General features: G+C 46.1%; 3 protein-coding genes across 5 annotated transcripts; 1 reads left to right on the forward strand and 2 right to left on the reverse strand.

The window, feature by feature from the left end:
* The first annotated feature begins 1396 nt into the window (after nt 1-1396).
* Nucleotides 1397-11428, forward strand: JOSD1 (Josephin domain containing 1). The gene is made up of 4 exons (XM_062587964.1): nt 1397-1793; nt 7002-7130; nt 7245-7439; nt 8947-11428. The coding sequence occupies exons 1-4, from the start codon at nt 1609-1611 to the stop codon at nt 9044-9046; spliced, it is 609 nt and encodes a 202-aa protein (XP_062443948.1). The 5' UTR covers nt 1397-1608; the 3' UTR covers nt 9047-11428.
* A 300-nt stretch (nt 11429-11728) lies between these two features.
* TOMM22 (translocase of outer mitochondrial membrane 22) lies at nt 11729-14070 on the reverse strand. Its single transcript, XM_062569043.1, has 4 exons — nt 13934-14070; nt 13732-13850; nt 13297-13414; nt 11729-12443 (listed from the first exon to the last, which is right to left on the reverse strand). Exons 1-4 carry the CDS (start codon nt 14042-14044, stop codon nt 12369-12371), a joined length of 423 nt encoding a protein of 140 aa, XP_062425027.1. The 5' UTR covers nt 14045-14070; the 3' UTR covers nt 11729-12368.
* Nucleotides 14071-14405: 335 nt separating this feature from the next.
* Nucleotides 14406-19007, reverse strand: CBY1 (chibby 1, beta catenin antagonist). Of its 3 annotated transcripts, none has more exons than XM_062569063.1 (5): nt 18927-19007; nt 17813-17936; nt 16521-16626; nt 16326-16441; nt 14406-15253 (listed from the first exon to the last, which is right to left on the reverse strand). In XM_062569063.1, the coding sequence occupies exons 2-5, from the start codon at nt 17888-17890 to the stop codon at nt 15173-15175; spliced, it is 381 nt and encodes a 126-aa protein (XP_062425047.1). In that variant the 5' UTR covers nt 17891-17936; nt 18927-19007; the 3' UTR covers nt 14406-15172. The 3 variants fall into 3 exon arrangements, with proteins under 3 accessions (XP_062425047.1, XP_062425039.1, XP_062425056.1); XM_062569055.1 differs by lacking the exon at nt 18927-19007 and adding an exon at nt 18686-18801; XM_062569072.1 differs by lacking the exons at nt 14406-15253; nt 18927-19007 and adding exons at nt 15261-15380; nt 18686-18801.
* Nucleotides 19008-20812: the final 1805 nt, after the last annotated feature.

A 20812-nucleotide genomic window follows, 5' to 3' on the forward strand; every position in this document is an offset into this window, starting at 1 on the left:
TCGGTGGAACTCTCAAATGCTGAAATGTTTTTCAGCGCGAGCTGGTCCCGTTGGCATCCCAGGGCCTTTCAGCAGGGGAAAAAAAACAAAAACAAACCCAAACAACAAAAAAACTCAAGCTCCTCTACCTCTTCCCCCCCCTCCCCACCGGCACGCCGCGCAGACAGCAGCGCCGGTGACGTCACGCGGCGGCGGGGGCGCGCGCGACGTCGGCGCGTGCGGGGCGGGCCCCGGGGCACGCGCGCCGCGCGGGCGATGACGGAGGCGGGGAGGGGGGGGGAAGGAAGGGGGGCATGTAGGAGCGGAGCGCGCTGGGCACGGCTGCGCATGCGCGGGCGCCTGGGCGGTTGTTGGTGTGGGGAGGCCGGGGCTGAGGGTGAGTCGGTGGGGGCGGGGCGGCCGTTGGGGCCGTTGGGCCGTGCCGGGTTGCTGTTGGGGGGAATGGGGCTTTGACTGCTCCGCTCGCCTCTCTTCTGGAGGGGAAGAGTGGGCTCCCCTTCCCTCTGCTACCTCTCGCCCCGATCCTGCCTCGTTCCCTCTGCCGGTTCCCCTTCGCCCTGGCAGCGCTCAGTGAGATCCTACGGGCCGGGCCTTGGGGAGGGGGTTGCGTGGCGGTTGTGTGCGAGGGGAGAAGCGGAATCGGGGACCGTTCCTGTGAGAGCTGGCGGGTAGGAAACGGGAAAGCGGGGGGCGAAGGAGAGGGGACTCTGAATGTTGGCAGGGAGAGGTTGCTGAGGAAGGGGCTGCCCAACGGGGAATCCTGGAGCTTTGCAGGAGCTCTGGCAGACAGCTGCCTCTCGGGTTTGTTGTTCTTGTGCAAGCAAGGGGTGGGGAGGAGTGGGGTAGGAAGGTATAAGGCGGGTCTTTGGGCTTGTTTCATTGCTCTCGCCAGCGGCTTGCCCTCGGCCCAAAGCCAGTCGAAGTGGGGAGGTTCTTTTCATTGCTAATGGAGACTTCCCTTTGTCAGAAGTACAGGGTGACTTGTGAGGAATTACCTTCTCTGGAGCCTGGACCTGTTTTTTTTTTGTGGCCTAGCAAGAGGCAGTTTCCTTTCCCAAGCTGTTGGCATCGTCTTGTCTGGATTCACTCATTTCCAAGGGAATGGAGGAATGCAATTGATAGATCCTTAAGGTTTCCTGTGCTCTTACAGGCAGCATCAGAAGCTGGCTTCACCTTCTCTACTTTGGCACGGTGGAGGCAGGCATTTTTGTTACCTGCTCTGGATACCCTTTTAGTGGCAATATAGACCAAAAGAGATGGAAGAAAAGGAACGATGTGACAAATTCCGGCTCGTACCTTGAGACTAAGAGGATTAATATCTTTTGATATATATTTCCTTTTTCTTAGGGTGGGTGGGAGGGAAATACTACATTTTATGAGGTATGGGAGGAGGGAGGGAAAATATGTTGCAAATCTCTATGTGAATTTTAAAAACAGCCATCAGAGACAGTGGCTGTATAAACTGAAGCACAAGAGGAGGGTTTCTGAGCTGGAAGCAGCGCTAGCCTACAAAAGAGAGGGGCAGTGGGCTGCTTTTGTGACTGTGGAGGAAGAAACTGCAGACTCCTTCATTTCTCACCACCTTCTCTCCATCCACCCTGTGAGAAGATGAGTTGCGTGCCATGGAAAGGTGACAAGACTAAATCAGAATCATCAGAACCACCCCAGCTACCACCACTGCGTATTTACCATGAGAAACAACGTAGGGAGCTGTGTGCCCTCCATGCCCTCAACAATGTCTTCCAGGACAGCAATGCCTTCACTAGGGAAACCCTGCAGGAGATTTTTCAGAGGTAGGATACTCCCTGCTATGGCAATGTTAGCTTCCCCTTGTGCTCTATTGCTTGGAGGAGTATTCAGATCTTAGTTTGGCAGAGGAATAGAGCAAAGGAGGTGTTCAGAGTGTACCATGGCTTTAGACTTTCTTATTCTGTTTTTAAAATGTGTAGTGTTTTTATTGTTTTATTTCGTTTGCCATGTGGAGATCCTTGCCTGCTCCCTAGTTCTTTTCACTTGTTTCTCAAATTATTCAGGTTACCAGTTTTGGATAACAGAGCTTTATTGCATACACTCTCATGTGATAGCAGTGTTGCTTTCTTGCCAACCCCCCTTAATGTATCCTGCATCCAGCTTTCATGTTTTTGCCCCTGCCTGATGTAGGTACGTTATTTTGATATTAATAATATGTCTTGGTATTGGTTTGAGAGAATTAAGGTGGCAGGAATGACAAGTGGGTCATCATAAAACTTCTTGATGTAGTACCACAGCACTTCCAAGTTGCTGGAAATTAGAAGCTCTGCCAAGAGAGTGGCTCCTTATTCAAGTAATTAAGTAAAGTTCTTCAAGTATTATGTTTTTCCTGTAGTGAGATTCTGTGTACTCTGGCAAATTGGATTTAATTTCAGTAGCTAGATCCCTGTTTTCTGTGGCATTGTTAGAAATTTCAAAAAGCATTTTGGGGGTTTTACTGAGTTAAATGTAAATGATCTAATGTAGTCAGTAGAATAGTTTATATTCTGCTAAGCGGTTTCTATACTTCTATGAAAATTCTCCTGAGCATGCCTTTGAAAGTTCTCATGCCCTTCATTGGTGAAACAGAGTAATCTAGTAAGAAATGGGCTTCCTCTGATTCTCAATGTACAGATATTACAATTATCACATAAGTTAGACTTGAATACGCATTACTGGCATTACTGATGTTTGACAGCATATTGTGTTTGTGACATAGGAACTCGTGCTTCTTTACAGCAGTTATGCTAAAAGATCCTTCTGCTATTGACCAAAGTTTGCAGTATTCATGGATACAGTCACACTGTTTTGTATTGATGAGTTGGAAAGGGTATCTAGCTGCTGTCCTGAAAATCAGTAGGTTTATGGAAGTGGTACTTGACTCATCAAGTACATGCTTTCCTTTCTTTGGCAAAAGAAATGTGGCAATGGCCAACTTCAAATAACACATTGAAATGCTGTTTACAATAGCATTGTACATTTAATTCCTATTTGTACAGTGGGGCTGGCCCGCAGCAGTCTCAAAGAACCGTGTCCAGTTTAAAGACTCCTGTGGCTAGTGGCATCCCCCAGGGCTCAGTACTGGGTCCCATCCTGTTCAACTTATTCATCAATGATCTGGATGAGGGGACAGAGTGCCTCCTCAGCAACCTTGCTGATGATACCAAGCTGAGAGGAGTGGCTGACACACCTGAGGGCTGTGCTGCCATTCAGAGACCTGGACAGGCTGGAGAGGTGGGCAGAGAGGAACCTCCTGAGGTTCAACAAGGGCAAGTGCAGGGTCCTGCACCTAGGGAAAAATAACCCTAGACACCAGTACAAGCTGGGGGCTGACCTGCTGGAGAGCAGCTCTGCAGAGAAGGACCTGGGAGTGCTGGTGGATGACAAGTTGACCATGAGGCAGCAATGTGCCCTTGTGGCCAAGAAGGCCAATGGTATCCTGGGGTGCATTAGAAAGAGTGTTGCCAGCAGGTCGAGGGAGGTGATCCTGCCCCTCTGCTCAGCCCTGGTGAGGCCTCGTCTCGAGAACTGCATCCATTTGTGGGCTCCCCAGTACAAGAGGGGCACGGAGCTACTGGAGAGAGTCCAGCGTAGGGCTATGAAGATGGTCAGAGAGCTGGAGCACCTGCCCTGTGAGGAACGGCTGCGAGAGCTGGGCCTCTTCAGCCTGGGGAAGAGAAGACTGAGGGGGGATCTTATCAATGTGCATAAGTATCTGAAGTGAGGGTGTCAAGGGGACAGGGACAAACTCTTTTCAGTTGCCCCGTGTGACAGGATAAGAGGCAATGGGCAGAAATTGAAGCACAGGAAGTTCCGCCTGAACGTGAGGGGGAATTTCTTCCCTGTGAGAGTGACGGAGCACTGGACCAGGTTGCCCAGAGAGGTTGTGGAGTCTCCTTCTCTGGAGATCTTTAAGGCCCGCCTGGATGCAACCCTGCCTAACATGCTCTAGGTGACCCTGCTGAGCAGGGGGGTAGAACTAGATGATCTCCAGAGGTCCCTTCCGACCTTACTGATTCTATGATTCTATGATTTTATTTCAGAGTAGCAATTGTCAGAAACATAATCACAGATGGATTTCTATTGCCCTCAGACAACCCAAGTCAGTTTATGTGGTAGAGATAGTGTGATGGTTTAATTAGTTGTTTTTCATTTGGTTTGGTGAGTTGGAATTCATTTGCTGCTTTGAAGCAAAACTTATCAGAAAGAGTTGGAACGTTAACCTTGTCAGACCTCTTACCTTAGAAGGAAGAACTTGTCTTTCATTCTGGACTGATATTGTTCTACCTTAATATTTAGATCAAGATATATGGATTTATTCAACCTACAGGAGTATTGAAAGTAATATAGAAATTTATCTCAGAAAAGGATGAACTATAAACTGTGGATAAAAATTTCCATTACCTTTGCATACATTGTGCCTATCTTAGATTGTCTTGTATCTAGTTCTTTGGCTAGGGAGGACTTAGCTACCCTTTTTATGTCATTTTCCATATGTCTCTCCTGTCTTTTGTCTCATTCTCTGTGAATTTGATGAATATTTTTGAGTAAGCTACAAAAACATTGGGAATTGTGATGTAACCCTAGTGTTGAGGAGGTAATAGAATTGCAAATAAGTTTAAGCTTTCTGTAACTTTGACCATGTCACTTGAATAGCTGAACTACATTTCTTATTGATTAATTTCCCCTTCACTGCATCCTGCTGCATAATGCCAGGGTAGTCTGATCATCATCATTGTGTATGCCAAAACTCTGTCCAGACTCTCCTCTGATAGTTTTTCCTTTCTTCTTTCCTCTAATACAAGAAATATCTTTTTGATGTTCCTTTGGCTTTCTTTCCAGGAAGCAAAATTGTTTGTTTGCAACTCTGTGCAACATTGGGAACATGCAAACAAAATCTCTTCACTTTACCTGAGTCTGTGCATTCAGACCTGACTGGGCAAGAAAACTGTTTATTAGAACATCAGAGCTCATTCCATTAAGGCAAAGTTCTGATGAAAGTTTCTGACTTAAAAGGCTCAGGAGGATTACTACCTGAGATTTTGTTTTAACTTGTCAATCTTACTTTCTCAGTTTAGTCTCTGGATATGAAATTAATTTTGGGAAGAAAGCCTAGTTCCTTGTGTGATCAGAATTCCTCCAGTTATTCCTAGTGACTGTGCATTTTATTTATGTGTTTGCAAGTGTAAATATGTTGAGGCAATTCTCGATGAAAATTTTCTCACAAGTAACAGCTCTTTGAGTTTATTTCCTCTGCTTGTTTCTTTGCTGCATTTCTGTGGCTCTGGGGCTCTAAAAGCTATAGGAAAGAACAAAGATAAATATATTCTTTCAGCTCTCAGATAAGCTTTTATCTGGAAAACTGTGCCACAAGAGGGTGCTTGTGCAACCAAAAGAGCTCTGTCGATTGGAAAATTTTTGTTGTAGCTGACTAGCACTCATGAGAGTTAATAGTTGGAGGCAATGTTCTTGAGGAACTAGTTGGAGTTGAGTGAGCTTGCTTTATGGAGATACTGGAAGCACTGTGGCAAGGTACAGTAGCATCTCTGATTTGTAAAATAAAGTAGAAATTTGACAGAGAATCAGGGAGTCCCATTTCCTCTCTCAGAAGTGTGCGGTGGTGGATATTTATATCGCCCCATTGTTTCAGACTCCTCTCCCTTCTGCCGTTAAGTCACCCCTCAAACTGATTTACTGCACTCTACTCAACTGGCAGAAAACTCTTGGCTAATGCAACAAGACACTACTTTTTTTTTCCCTTTCTTGATCTGAAACCCCCTACTCAAAATTTGTTTCTTTCTTCTTCTCAAATGCGTTATGATGTTGGGGAGGAATGCAGATGGGCTGAGGTGTTCTCAGTGAACAAAACTTGCCTGCAGAATGTGCAATTTTCTAAAGGCAGCTAAAGGCTAAGCAAATAGCATGCAGGAACATCAAGAGTTTTGAGGGACAGAGGTAACATGAGAGGGAGGTAGGTGAACCGTGGATGGCTTGGAGACATAAAACACACTAACTTTATGCCATCAGAGCTAACGAAGCCCTTGCCAATCAAAAGAGCAATGCATCTCAACAGAAGCAATCTCAGGATTTACTTTCTTCAGTTTGGCATTGCATGACATTGCTGTTCTACCCTCATAGTTTCCATCTATGCTTGTTCTTCTAGCTGTTGAAGCCCATGTGTCTTTCCCCTGCCATAACTCACCTCTTCATTTCCCCTTCTTAAAAACTTTCTTGGGAAAAACATAAACAATACAAATGACTAAGTTTTTGCTGTGTGTCTGTATTATGTCTTTCATCCATTATCCACATTTGTTGCAACAACTGCATCTTATATTTTTGAATGTAACTGGGTGGATTGTGTTTCTGGATTTTTAGATGCTATAGTAATGTAAGTGATGTCTAGGCAAGCTTCTGAATAAAGCTTAGAAGATTTGTCTGCGATTAGGTTAGCTGTTAAGTTACCTATGGCAATGCTTTAGAAAGCTGTGTCTTAAGGCTTGTTTGTGAAGGTCAGGGGGAACATCTATTCTTTTTTTCTGCAGCCAGGCTACACTGGCTTTTATGATCTCATCCAGGCTTAGACTAATACTGACTATTAAACTCTTCAAATTGTAGTATCTGTTATTCTGAATGGCAAAGTGGCATTTACTGCAACCATGAATTGAGAGGAAAAATAATTGAAGCATCAATTCAGAAGTACCAGTTCCAGAGGAAAAAAGCTTTCTGTTTGCATTCTCTTCCACATCAAAGCCAGGATCTTTGGAGGTTTCATACATCAAAGTTGTACATAATGCATTATTTAGCCTTTTTAGCCTCTGCCTGAGGGATAAAGAGGAAATGGAATAGTTCATGTTTTAAAGAAAAACTGAAAACAGGCTCTGAGTTATTGATACAGCAACTAGCCCCTTCTAACTTTGGGACTGACAGGGAGATGAAATTGGTGTATAAGTTCCATAAACACTTGCTGCAGCAGCCTCTTGTTCTGTTTGCAGGCTGTCTCCCAACACCATGGTGACGCCACACAAGAAGAGCATGCTAGGAAATGGCAACTATGACGTGAACGTAATCATGGCAGCACTTCAGACCAAAGGCTATGAAGCAGTTTGGTGGGACAAACGCAGGTATTGAGAAATGGTGCATCTGAGTAGTTCCAGAGACGCTGTTCATAAAACAAGAGATGCTGTTAAAGTATCAAAATACAATCTTACCACTGTCTGTTTTCCCTGCTCTTTCAGAGATGTTAATGTCATTGCTCTGTCTAATGTGATGGGTTTCATCATGAATCTGCCCTCCAGCCTTTGCTGGGGTCCCTTGAAGCTCCCCCTTAAGCGACAGCACTGGATTTGCGTCCGAGAGGTGGGAGGCACCTACTACAACCTCGACTCCAAACTCAAGATGCCCGAGTGGATTGGAGGTGAAAGTGAGCTCAGGTAGGGTGTTTTTTTTTTTTTTTTTTTTTTTTTTTTCCTTTTTTATCCTAGCCTTCCTTAAACCCTTCTCTGTGCAGAGGTGGAGAAACTGTCCTTAACTAGCTAGCTAGCACTTGAGACTTTTATGGTTGGATTCTGATAACAAAGATTAATGAGTAGTAAGATTCTTGTGCCTCCAGTTAGGCTTACGCTGCTTTTGTGTGAATCTAGGGAGATACTTTAGCTAGTAGCACTTTCCCAGAGCTCAGCAGAGCCTGGCTTCATCTTTTACATGGCTGGCTCTGTCAGTAGCAATAAATGTAGAGGCTAAGTCTGATATCAGTGAGTGACAGCTGCAACTAGATGAGCTGCCTCTCGCTGTCAAATGTGGGATTACCAGTAAGCCTTTGCCTCTTTGGTAGGGTGTGTGTTTGTGTGTATTCCCAATAAAAATTCTTCCAAATTAAAATTGCAGCCTTATTCTTGACTAGGGATCGTTTGCTTATATAAGTGTACATTGCACTTCTTGCTTGACTCCACTTTCTCCTTCAGTCTTAACACAGGATTGCTGATGTAACTTGCTTTGATTGTAAAAGCTAACCTACTCCTAGTTGTTGTTTAACTTCATCCCATCTCCTTCTAAAGTACACTAGCAGCTTTGCTATCTCAAACAGACTTGTGCTAATGTAGGGGTTGCACATGAGCAATATTTGCAGAGCCTATCGTGCCATTAAAGTCTTGACAAAGTGAATGCAACCCTGTTGTGAACTTCTGGGATAAAGTAATACAGTTCTTTAATTTGCATAGCTATTGATGGATTTTTGTGCTGAGTGCACTACTTTTCAGCACTAAATAAAGACTCTTTTTATAAAGAATTTCAGAAATCTGGGCTGAAAGATAGTGGAGAAAATTTGACTTTCATAATTATTAAAGATAATCCAAGTTTGCTATTGAAAAAGGCTTACAGAGCCACTGCAGAACCAATTCAAATCCCAGGTCATGTGCTGCTGCTGCTATCTGTGATAAGAACATCTAAATGATGATGTTTTTCTCGCAAGTGTTCCAGATTGGTTGAATTATTTTGAAATGCAGTGAAGACATGAAGACTGGAGACCTCTAACATGGAGACCTCAAGAAACTGAGCTTCTAAATTCTGTTCTATTTTTGTGACCTCAAAGGAACAAAATGTCCTTGAAAGAATGGAAAGTGACATTTATATAATTTTCTCTCAGTTAAAAGAGGTTAAGATCATGTCCATCTCATTCTGCAATAACTAACCAGGTGGAAGTGTTTTTGGATCCATTAGAGGGAGTTTAATATGTGTTTATTGTCCAAAAATAACTAAAAGACAGGCTGTGCAGGTTCTCTCCTGATTCTTTTTGTGTTTGCATACTTAGTAAACATGAGCCTTAAAAAGTTTGGGTTTCAGGGTGGATTTTTTATGTGGATTTTTTTCGGGTGTATTTGTTGTAGAATATGACAAAGCTCTACATTCAATAGTGCTTATTTCTGTTTCTCATTCCCATAGGAAATTTTTGAAACATCAGCTGAGAGGAAAGAACTGTGAACTTCTGCTGGTAGTGCCGGAGGAGGTGGAAGCACATCAGAGCTGGAGAGCTGATGTGTGACCTGGACCAACTTTGTCCTCTCACTACAGCTCTTCCCCCTTACCAAACTCCTGACATCCTGTAACTTGGATAATGGGTGCCCCCCCCCCCCATCTTCTCTTCTGGAACTTGCTTTTGTTGGACTCTTTCCTTTCTTCTTGGTGCAATAGGGCAGTGACATAGGATATTGGGAGAGGTGGGGGGGGGGGAGGAAAACTAAAGGCAGAGCGGAGGAAACTGGAAGCCTATCACTTTAATTGCAAAGGCAAATGAGCTGTGTGCTCTTAAGCTAACTAGAATGCAGTGAACTCTCCAAAACTGGGCGTTGAGGCAAAGGTGTCTGAAACTTGCTGGTCTGCCCATTCCCACATCTTTCAAGGCTGCATGCGGTCAGACACTGCTCACTGCTCCCTCCCAAGCTCACGCAAGCTGCTCTTGCTGAAATGTGTCTAGGGGCGGAGCAGGGCCAAGTACCCTGCCTCATCTTCACAAGCCTCTCCCCCCAGAATAGTAGTTGTGAAGACATTTACAGTTCCTAAGGGTCTCTCAGGACACTCAAACACTAGGAATAGTATGGTGCTCAGCACAGCCCTTTCCTTCTTTGGGATGGTGTGTGCCAAGAATTAGAAGACAATAACAAAAATAGTGTCATCTTTCAAGAAAGTCTTTGGGTAGCTGGAGGATTCTTCCACAGTGTCTCCAGGGATTTACATATGTAGCTGAGTGGTTGTTTGGCAGTATGTGGCTGGCAAAAGCAATGTGGAAACAGTAAGCACAGAATAATTGAGGAATATCAAGTTTCTAAACTGAGAAAGGCTGTAGTCTGCTTGGGTTTCTTTGTGCGGTGCTGGGTGTTTTCTTCCTTTTTAACATCTGATGCTATTTTTGTTTTCTGCATGGCCACTGAGAGAGGAATAAAACTGAAGGGAATTTAAAGGGAAGTCATTCCCTTTTATTCTCTTCTTTCCAGCAGTCTAGCCCACAGTTGCTAGTGTCACAGAATGTCCCAAAAGGCAGCTCTCGCTGCCAATGAGCTAAAGCTCTGAACAAAAATCAGCTGAGAATGGAAGCCTTTATAATAGGCATTTTCTCCCTTTTTATAGTTACTAGCAGCTAATGTGGGAGATGCACAGAGTCCAACCTGAATCTTCAGGCGTTAAGAGATGCTCTGGCATGGCAGCTGAACCAAGTTCTTTGTGTTGACTGACAAACATTCCATGACTAGCTGAATCACTTTTTCCTCCTCTCCTTCCTGTGGGGAAAAGTGACTAGACAGGGAGACTCTGACAGGAATCTCTATCAATTGTTTCCCTGTAACCTAGATGATCTTTAGTTCAGTTATTCCTTCCACAGTAGAATGAGAAAATGCTGAGGTTGGAATGGAATTCGTATGTTTAGCACTTCCCAGCTGTTTGTTCCCTCCTTTGTACATCTGATATCTTCTCTTTTAAATGGTAATACCTGAAAAGTGATGGAGCTGCGGGATCCTGCTCCATTGTGTGCAGAACTCTTATTATTGGTATTTGAGCTTTTGAAAGGACGGTGGTGGGCTTTAACTACTTTTCCTGTTATCTTGAAAGCTCAGCAAAGTGTGAACAGGTGTTTGAAGCTGAATGAGAGACCACCAAAATCAGACCTTAACAGAAAACAGGCCATGCGGCAACAGGACAACGATGGTGTATGCTGATTCCTGGACATCCTGCAAGCACCATTTTGCAGTCTTTTGAGCACAGTCTCCTCAAGACAAGGGCAAACGGCTCTTAGGTTTGAAAAACCTAACATTTCTACAAAAAGTCCTATTTCTTAACACATTCCAATGACTGATACCAGCTGGCAAAATTTTTAAACACTTTACAAGTAGAATGCAAAGCCTGGAGGCATTCTGCTCATGACTTGAAGCCATTTCTTCAAGAGGGGAAGGAGAAAAACTAATCTCAACAGCAACATTTTCTATGTTGATTAAAAGCGCACTTTGGAGAAACCCGTTTGCATGAAAACTGCAAGCCAATGGATCAGTGCACAATATGCAAATATGTTTTAAAATATTTTGGGGCTACTTTCCTCTCCCTGGATGTCAGCACCTTTCCTGTGGGGGAAAATACTGTGATCCAGCTGCTCAGGTAAAGGGAAACTGTATGATCACATCCCACTGGGAAGCAAGGCTGCACTAACAGAAAGGGTGGGCAAAACAGGCTGGTCCCACTGCTTGGGAGTGGAAAAGCTCATGTTTGTTTTCTTGCTTGTTTGGTTTTGTTAGAGCCTTGTCTGGGTTTGTTTACAGAGATGTATTTTGTTTAACCAAATATTAAAAATGGAAAAAAGTTTCCATATAAATGTCCTATCACTTCTGTACGTTCAACTGAATTGTTCTGTAACAAAGTATGTAAAGGAAAAATAAATTTTTTTTCTTTGGTTATAAAACACTGAAACATGGTCACTGATACTGAGGAAGAATCAGTAAAGAGGTGCCAGAACATACTCTCTGTCACTTCCATGAACTCCATTATCACTTTCAGGTGGCTGAGAAACCCTGGATGACAGGAGTAGTGAGAGTGCTCCTGCAGCCAGCCTCCAGCCAAGCTGTGTCAGAGTGAAGGGCATCTACCAACAAAACTTTAAGCAACTCTTTCACCTTCCATGATTGCACCACCAGGCAAAGAAGGAGCTGAGCCTCTCTAAGAGATGTCTATTAAAAGCACACTGTTGGGGTTGAATTTATTTATTATTCAATACAAAAAAAATATGCATAGGATCAGCACAGATGTGATCATCTTTAAGCCAGTCTGCTGCTCCCTTGGTACTCACACACACGCACACACACACAAAAAATTGCAGTGAAATTACTTGTACAAACATCTTCCCAGAGATTTTTTTTTTCCACAGGCACAGATACCTGCAACCCTTCCTCCTCCTTTGCTTCCTCTGCTGGGAAACTCACTCTTTGTTCTATCACTGATGTCCTTAGGCTTTGTGTTAGCCAGAAGGGATTTTCTTTTGATTGATGACTTTTGAAGCCTGACTTGCACCCCAGGATTTTTTTTTTTTTTAGGTAGACAGGAGTCCAAAAGAGGAACTCCTTGATTTTGAGTCTTTGATCAGTATGCCATAACCAGTTACAAATAAAAGAAAAGACTCATGACTTCTACCGGGGAATAATGCAGACAGGAGCCATCATCAGGTCCAGAGAGGGGACTTTCCTCTACGTTATGAATAGGTCAGTGTCCCAAAGTACAGCCAAAAATAAAAGCAAACAAAAATGCCCTGGCCCAACAAATCAACAGTTCAATATATCATAATCTCAAGGTCTTCCCACATGATACAAATCCAGTGCAGCTTCTGTAAATTAGATTTTTCCAGGAAATGGAGGCAGGGCCCCCGGCATTCCCCCAGACAGCCCTGTGTTGGGCCCTAATAGAATCTGTAAGGAAAAAAAAAGTCAAATCAGTTAAGGAGCTAAAAAGATAAGCAATGACTGTACTTGCGGCCCTCCCGCTCCCAGTTAGCCAGAGCGCTGCAAATACAAAGTGTGCCACTAGAGGGATTAAATAAATGACAAATATAAAAGTTATGAATAGCATTTAGCAATATCACTTCCTTCTCTGCGAGGACAGCTCACAGCTTAATGCTTGAGCATACCAAATGCAAAACAGGTGTATTTGGACATGACCTGCAGGCTGTACCAGGCCAGTATGCAGTCTCCACCATCTACTCGGACCAAGGAAAAGCAATGCGTTTGAGTTTGCAGATAGTCTGTCACAGTGAATCAGCAAGATGGTCTCTCCACCTCCAGCCCCTTTTGCCTTTACCTCATTTATTTTTTATTTTATTTTTTATGTAAATCCAGCACCAGTGTTAACTGATCATTCGGGCAAACGGTAGAAGATACAAATACATCCCTCGTGGATTTACAGAAGAGGAAAAACAAAAAAAAAAAGGCATTGGCAGCACACAAGGGCTTTATTTCCGTTTGTTCTGGATGAACCTCTTTCTGATAACAGCAGGAACTCCCCTTCCTCTGACCATCTAAATTTATGCTTTCATCTGTAGACTATCACTAAATGTAAAAAAAGGACTTCAATTTTCTCCAGTACAGTGAAGGACCCAATCAGAACACCTAGTGGGATGAATGGGACTGTGACATACAACAAGCTACACTCTTTTGGGTTTTGTTTCAAAAGCTCCATCAACACTGGATAACTACCAGGACAAACAGATAACCAGAATATTAACCTGAATCGCAATTAAAGAGGGCTCTGGTGTTTTAGCCTCACCTGTCGTTGCTGCAACTGCTGCTGTTGCTCCATCTGCAGCTTTTCAGTTTCAAATACGACAGGAAGAACCAGAATCATGAAGGAGGTGGTCCCAATCCACAGAGCTGCCCTAGAGAATCTAGGGAGGAAAAAAAACACACTAGAAATAAGCTTCGGTCTCTCCGGTGCTGCTTCTGCGGGCTGGACTTCTTCCTTTCCTCCTTTCCGCGCTTTGGACAGGAGCCTGCTCCTAACCGCACTCCCGAATCCCGGTTCGGGCCGCCCACGGCCGCTCCGCCCGCGACGCCCCCTCCAGCTCGGCCTGGGCTGCTGCAGCCGCGGTCTCTGCCCTTCCCGCCCGCCGCGCACTGCGCTGCCGCGGGCCGAAGCGGCAGGAGCCGGCGGCGGCCGAGGCGCCTCCGGGGCCCTCTGGCAGCCGCCCGCCGCCCGCCTCACCTGTACATCTTCTGCGCTACCGACACCGAGAGCTCGAAGGTGGCTCCGGCCGCCGAGCGGACGCTCTCCGGGAACATCTCCGTGAGCCCCCACAGCCGCTCCGCCAGCGTCTCGTCCAGCTGCGGGGCAACGCGGCACCGCGTCAGGCCCGGCCCGGCCCGGCCCGCCAGGGTCACCCCGCTCGCCCGCCCGGCCTCGCTACCTCCTCGTCGTCCTCCTCCTCCTCCTCCAGCTCGTCCTCCAGCTCCTCGGCCTTGCCCGAGCCGCCCTTGGGCAGCAGCTCCTCGGCGGACAGGGACGCAGCGGCAGCCATGACCACCAGCGCGGGGGGGGGGAGGGGGAAGGGGGCCGCGGCGCGCAGGCCGCGGCGCCGGAAGTGCGGCCCCAGCGGCACCGGAAAGGGGCGGTGCTTCCGCCCGCCGCGGGGCAGCAGCGACCCCTGGTGGCCGGGAGGGCGCGGCGCCGCCCCGGGCCTCGCCGCCGCCCCGGGCCTCGCCGCCGCCGCTCCGCCACGCCCGTGCCGGCAAGAGGCTCCGCAGGGCGGACGCGGGTCGCTCCTCCGTGCAAGCCGAGGTGGTGTCGAGCCCGGCGACACGTTAACCTCAGCCGGAGCTTCGGGGCAGGGCGGCCAGGCCCCCGGCACGGTCCTTAACTGCACAGAAAACATAACAAAATAGCAAAACACCCGCGTTTTTTAATGTAACTTTCTACAGAGTATCAAATGCCATGGGGAACGAGCAATTTCAGCATCCTGCTTGCCAAAGGCAAGTAGCAAAACCAACAGTTTGTATAAAAACACACAAAAATATCAAGAGGGAAAGACTGTCCTTTGGGGGTAGTGGAGAGAGTTTGCTCTATTTTTAATCACAGAAACCAGGAAGCAACCAATCCGGACCTTTTGGGACTGAAGGTAACAGCACGGGTCTTTAAGCAAGAGTTGCAACTCCACGTCACTTGAGAGTTCACTTAAGAGTGAATCTTCTCCATCATCTGTTCACGTACACCCAACTGTTCGCAGGAAAGGGAGCATTTTGTCAGATTCTTCTTAGAAAATACGGTAGCTACAATTCGATTGCTGAAGAAAGGTAGTGAGGTACATATTAAACTGCTCTGAGAAAAAATATGAGTGTTCATTAATAGTGTTGTGGCATAATTTAATGTGGTGCTGAAACACCAGTCCTGTAGTAGGTGCAATACCACGCAACACTGTAGGTACCTACTATTATTCATTTTTCTGTGGAACAAAGTACCTCTCTCTCTATATAGTACCAACTACATATATATATATACATATATAGTACCAACACAACTATATATATAGTACCAACACAGCTAAGTTGTTCAAGCTAGCTCTAGGAATCCTGCATGCAGGAGCAATGAAGATTCAAAGTTAGCTTCCTTGTTCTCTTATCCTCTAGGCACCTCTTCTTCTTCCAGTAACTCACTTCCTCCTTCGGCTGTGATTCTTCAGTTCCTCCAGCTCTTTCTCCATCAGGTGGGACTCAGCTGTGGTCTCAGAGAGCTGCAGTGTACAGGGAACAATGACAAGAACAAACTACTCCTTCAGTCTCCATCTTGTATTATATTTGTGAGGTGAACATCAGATCAAGCAAGGGTGTGATCTTTCCCATACCTTGTACATGCCTTTCCTGCAGTGGGGTGTGAAAGCATGTTAGTATCACAGAGATTGCTTTCCTTCTGCAGAAGCACCTATCTCATTGTAGCAGAACACAACAAGCAATCTGTGTCTCGGAAGCTTTTTCAGTAACACTTTGGATTTCACAGCATTATCTTTCCAGAGATGTCACTGAAGTTTAGAGCAACAAACCAGCGCCCTTGTGAGCATTTGCTCCCATTTCAGTGAGAGGGAAACTGGAATTTCACACTTAACTGAGATAGCCTAGAGAGCCAGATTTACTGCTTAGCCCAGAAAAGCATGAAAGCATCTTCCCAGTTTAAAAACACAGGGTAAAGGAAGGAAAATGACAAAGGAGTAAGTAAGCATTTGTTCAGATTGACATAAAAGCTAACTCGCTTAGTAATTGAGCAATGATTCTATTTCACTGAAGATTTTACTCCAGATTTTAAGTGTGAAAGCTGTGATCTATGTGTAGGGTTGAATTTCAGTTTATATAGGGTTTGGGAATTCTTTCACCCAAAGGTTTACATATAGATGAAAGACTGTGATGCCAAATGGAGGGTGCTGGAGCCCTAATCTTCTATGACCAAAAAACTTGTAACTTGGTTTCAGAGGGCAGAAGCCATAGTGGCAGGAAGGCAGCTATACTCAGTGCAGAAAAGGAAAGAGGAAACATGCCACCTCTTGGGGCTCCTGTCTAATTCCAGTCTAGTTTCCACTGAAGTCAAGCTGTTCTGCTAGGGGAACCTTCCCCTCTTCTTGCAGAGGAAGCAGATGAGATCAGACTTCACTCTTACAGTCACTTTATCATTAAAGTTTTTCTTGCATAGAAGGATAAAGTAGAAAGAGTGGGGAGCACACCCTGCAATGAGAACAGCTGCCTTTGGTGGTCTCAGAACTCTTCACTCAGGCATTTCCATTGCCATGAGCAGGTGAAAGTTCTACAGGGACTCACCATATCCAACAGAATATCCACTTTCAGTCGAAGGAGGTTGTTTTCTTCTTCTAGCTGCTGGTTTCGTTTGCGCAAGCGTTGCATTTCCCTGCGATCCCCAGTGAAGCTTCCTGACTCTAGAGGAAAGAAGGAGATCAAAATTAGGATTATCAGCCATAACTATAACAGATCAAACCAAACAGAGCTTCATTCTACCTGCTATCCACTGGCCATTTTCAAACTTCAGGCTCTGACCAGCAAGGTTCATGGTGGGGATGCCATACTCCAGGCCCAGCTCAATTTCACGAGTTGATCTATCCAGCTGCAGGGAGAAGATCCAACTTAGATTTTTACAGGAATACAAAACCACTCCCACACTCTTTTATCTCTTACAGTGACTGGCCTTCCAATGGAAATTGCTAGTGTAACTGTCCCAGCAGTCTGAAATACTACTTACAGTCATGTACTACTGCAGTAGTGGAGCCTCTCCTCTCACTACCATGCCTGTATTTCCTCCCGCTCAGACATATACTCCATGCTCTGCAAACAAACTTCATTTCTAAACTGAAGATACCACCTAAGCAGAAACATTCTGAAAGCAGAATGTGTTCATTCCTTATGGTCCATTCTGTATTCCTGTTAGTAGTGAAAGCTAGAAAAGACATCACAGAATCAGTGAGGTTGGAAGTGACCTCTGGAGAACATATAGTCCAATCTCCCTGCTCAAGAAGGGTCAGGCTGCCCAAGACTGCATCCATTTGGGTTTTGAGTATCTCCAAGGATGGAGACTCCAAAATCTCTCTAAGCAATCTGTTCCAGTGTTCAACGACCCTCATAATAAAGAAGTGTTTTCTTCTGTTCAATCAGAATTTCTTGTGCTTCAGCTTGTGCCCATTGCTTCCCATCCTGTCACTGGGCACCACTGAGAAGAGTTTGGCTCTATCATCCTTACACAATCCAAGTAAATATTTTTATATATATATATATATCAATGACATCCCCAGAGCTTTCTCTTTTCCAGGCTGAACAGCTCAAACTCTCTGAGCTTCTTCTAATATCACAGATGCTCCAGTCCCTTAAGCATCTTTGTGGCCTTCGTTGCACTTGATCTTGCTAACTCCATTTCTCTCTTGTACTGGGGGAGCCCAGAACTGGACACAGCACTTCAGATACAGCCTCACCCATGCAGAGCAGAGAGGAAGGATCACCTCCCTTGATATGCTGGAAACACTCTCCCTGGATCTAGATTAGAACCATTAGTTACAAACCTCAGGGGAAATAGTTCTGGACTGTGGTGGGGGTGATGCATAACGCTCTGAGCCTTTCCATTTTTATCTTGGTATCTGGTCACCAGTGATCAGAAATGGATCCTGTACCACAGAAGGAAAGAACTAGAGGTGGGCGCACCCAAGAGGGGGGTGTCTTACACGGATTTTAACGCAACATTCTTAGCACCTATTGCTCGTTACTGAGTACTTAATAGCCAAACCACAGTCCCCAGAACTTACCAAGTGCAAGTTGGAGAGAGAAGCTGATTTTCTGGGTGGTGTTTTCTTTGGACTAAAAGTGTTACCAAAAAGAGGCATTGTGTTCTACTTTCTGAGTGTATGTGGTACTTCTCACTGCTTTATTCTGTTTTCCAAAAACAAAGAAAATGTAAGGATTAGAAGTGTTAAGTCTTAAACAGAATTATAAGCCGGCAATTACCTTTAGAATTGTCAGGATTTTAAAATTCTGATATTCACAGTTTTTAATCACTACTTCTTCAAAAAATCATACCTTTGAAAACAATTAGGTGACACAAAAAATTTTAAGCCACTACTTTAAAAGAAGTTAATGGACTCTTTCAAGAGACAGGATGTACTCCTTTAACATCTCAGCCATCCCTTTGTAGTGAGACAGTATTGCTTCATTCTCTGGTCCTCTCTAGCAAAGTTTCCTCTGGTGAAAAAACGGCCATGAATTTTTCAGCGAGCACTTTATAAAAAGCCACACATTTCCACGAGTGCTCAACTTGCTGACAATACTACTTGTTTATCTGCTCTGTGTCTAGAAGTGGGCACCAGGCAGAAACGCAGCGGTCGAGACCAGGTCTACCCTGGGTGAAAACCCCTGCGCACTCCCCCCTCCAGGGCGGCCGGGAGGCGCGGAAAGGCACCGCCGCCCGCCCGCCATGACGGCACCGCGCCTCTCGCGCCGCCGGCACGCGGCTCCCCTCGCACCTGCCGCGCCACGTGACCGCGCGGGAGAGGTGGGAGGGGGCATCGCGAGGCCCTGACGTCACTCTGCCCCTACGCCGCTTTAAATCAGAAGCGAGGCCGACACACCCCGCACTTCCCTCCTCGCACTTCCCGCCGCCCGCGGGCGCGCGCGACTCTCACCGGCACCCAACGTCGCGCGCCGGCTCGCTCGCGCCCCCCGGCTTGCCTCTGCGCAGGCGCATTCCTCCCCTACCCCCCGCCGCCCGCCGAACGGCGCGGCACAGTCCGCCCGCGGGATGGGGGAGAAAGCAGGGGGGGGGGGGGGGAGCGGAGGGTCGTACCACCCTGGGGGGGAGAGCGCTGGCGGTCTCGCATTGGGAAAAGGGGATGGGGACGACGAGCAGGGTCAGAGTTACTCTACCCAGCAGCAGCTTTAGGAATATTCTCTCAAGCTCTTTTCCCTCTCGGCGCCTTACTCGAGAAGCAAATGGGATCAGCGAGAGAATGGAGATGAGGGCATCCCCCCCGTCCTCGCGTGGTAGCGTCAGCCACGACTGCGGGGGCGGATAAACTAGACTGTTCCACTGAAGTTTCGCTGTAACTAAGGAGGGGGGAGGGAGTGGCCTGCTCCCTGGCGAGCCCGAGCCCCGCTCCCAGGCAGCCCCTGCCCTTACTGCCCGCGTGGGCTCGGCCGCCGCGCGTCCCGGGAGCCGTTTGCGGCCCTTGCGTTGCCATGGCGACGGCGCAACACCCCCCCCCCCCGCTCCTCCCCGCCGCTGCGGCGTGTGGCGGCAGCGGCCGTGGGGCGAGCTTGCCTGGTGCGGGGCTCGCCCTGGTGCCGTGGCTGAGGGCTGCCGTGAGCAGGATGGCCACGGCGGCCAGCAGTGTCTCCCTGGCGGCCTCGCGGGGCGACCTCCTGGGACAGCCGCCGTGGGAGCCTGTGGAGGCAGTACGGGAGGGCCCGGAGGACACACCGTCGGGTATCCTCTGCGGCGCAGGGAGATGGGGCCCCATGTCGCCCCAGCTCTCACCCTGCCCGGCCCCGGCCCCGGCTCCAAAGCCTCAGCTCTGGCACCCGCTGGGTTTGGTGGAGATCAGAGCAGCTGAGTGTGGTGGATGCAGGCTCTTATTTTCAGGCTACATCAAAGCTGTTATGTTCTGCCCACTGATACCTCACATGTCCCCTAAAATACTGGAACTCACTGGAAGCATTTTTTTGTCATTCTTTTTAGAGCTAAAGAAATGGCCTTCTGTAGGCAATCTCTCCTTATCTGGGAAGATGGAAGAAGAGGTGGAGAACTTCAAAGTGTCTGGGGTACTGGACTCCACAAGTTTAGTGAATGATAAGTTAAAAGTTGGGGATAGAACAGCAGGCACTTTTCATAAGCTGTCCTCTGAAACAGTCCCAATGTCCTGGCTTTCCAAGCATGTTACAAAGTTTTCCCTTCTCAGCTGATGATGGAGCAAATTTTGTTTTATTGTTTTACTCTCTTTTGTTCCATGGAAGTGGCTGTGGTAATTGGTTTGGATAATACACATGACATGATCTTGCTATTTGAAGTATCACCAACTTTTTTTTTCATACTGCAAAAGCAAAATACTTCCCTTTTAAAGTTTTAAAATATTTTCCTGATCTCAAAGGAATTTGGTGATTTGAAATTACTTGCTTCATTGTTCAAAACATTCCTGTTGAGAAAGTAGGCTTTCCTGAAAAAAATTAGATTAATGAGATACTAGGATAATGACCTGTGTGAAACGGGAATAATAATGAAGGCAAAAAGAGGGAGAGAGAATAAATAGAAGTGTCAGAAAAAAGAAAATATGAAAGGAGGGTCACCAAACCTTTTGATTTGGTTTGTATATTTATTAATATTCCACAACAATGTTCCTTAACAGTCTTTCATTCTCAGAGTGCTTGATGGGCACTCTGACCGAAGTGAACCAGAAAATTGTTTCCTTGGAACAAGAATTTGAAGAATACCACAGTGCCAATATGGTGACTATAGACAAGGAAAATCTCCAGTGCTGAAGTGTCATCTAGTAGTCAAAATAAACAATATGAATCTTCCCAGACAAGCACTATAAAGAATAGTAGCCCCATGTACTAGAACATATGTGCTTCTGAGCCTGGGTATTAAAATCTGTGCACTGGAAATGCATCATTTTTGTAAGGGGGTTATAGTAAAAATCTTAGAGGAAAAACTTGGAGCTCTAAACAGATTTTGTGTGGTAGTTGTGGCTCTTATCAGTATTTATATGCCTATGTGTGTGCATATATTTGATAACAAAGATAAAAAGATGAATGGC

The sequence above is a fragment of the Rhea pennata genome, chromosome 1 (genome assembly GCF_028389875.1).
Source record: "Rhea pennata isolate bPtePen1 chromosome 1, bPtePen1.pri, whole genome shotgun sequence".
NCBI classification, from domain to species: Eukaryota; Metazoa; Chordata; class Aves; order Rheiformes; family Rheidae; genus Rhea; species Rhea pennata.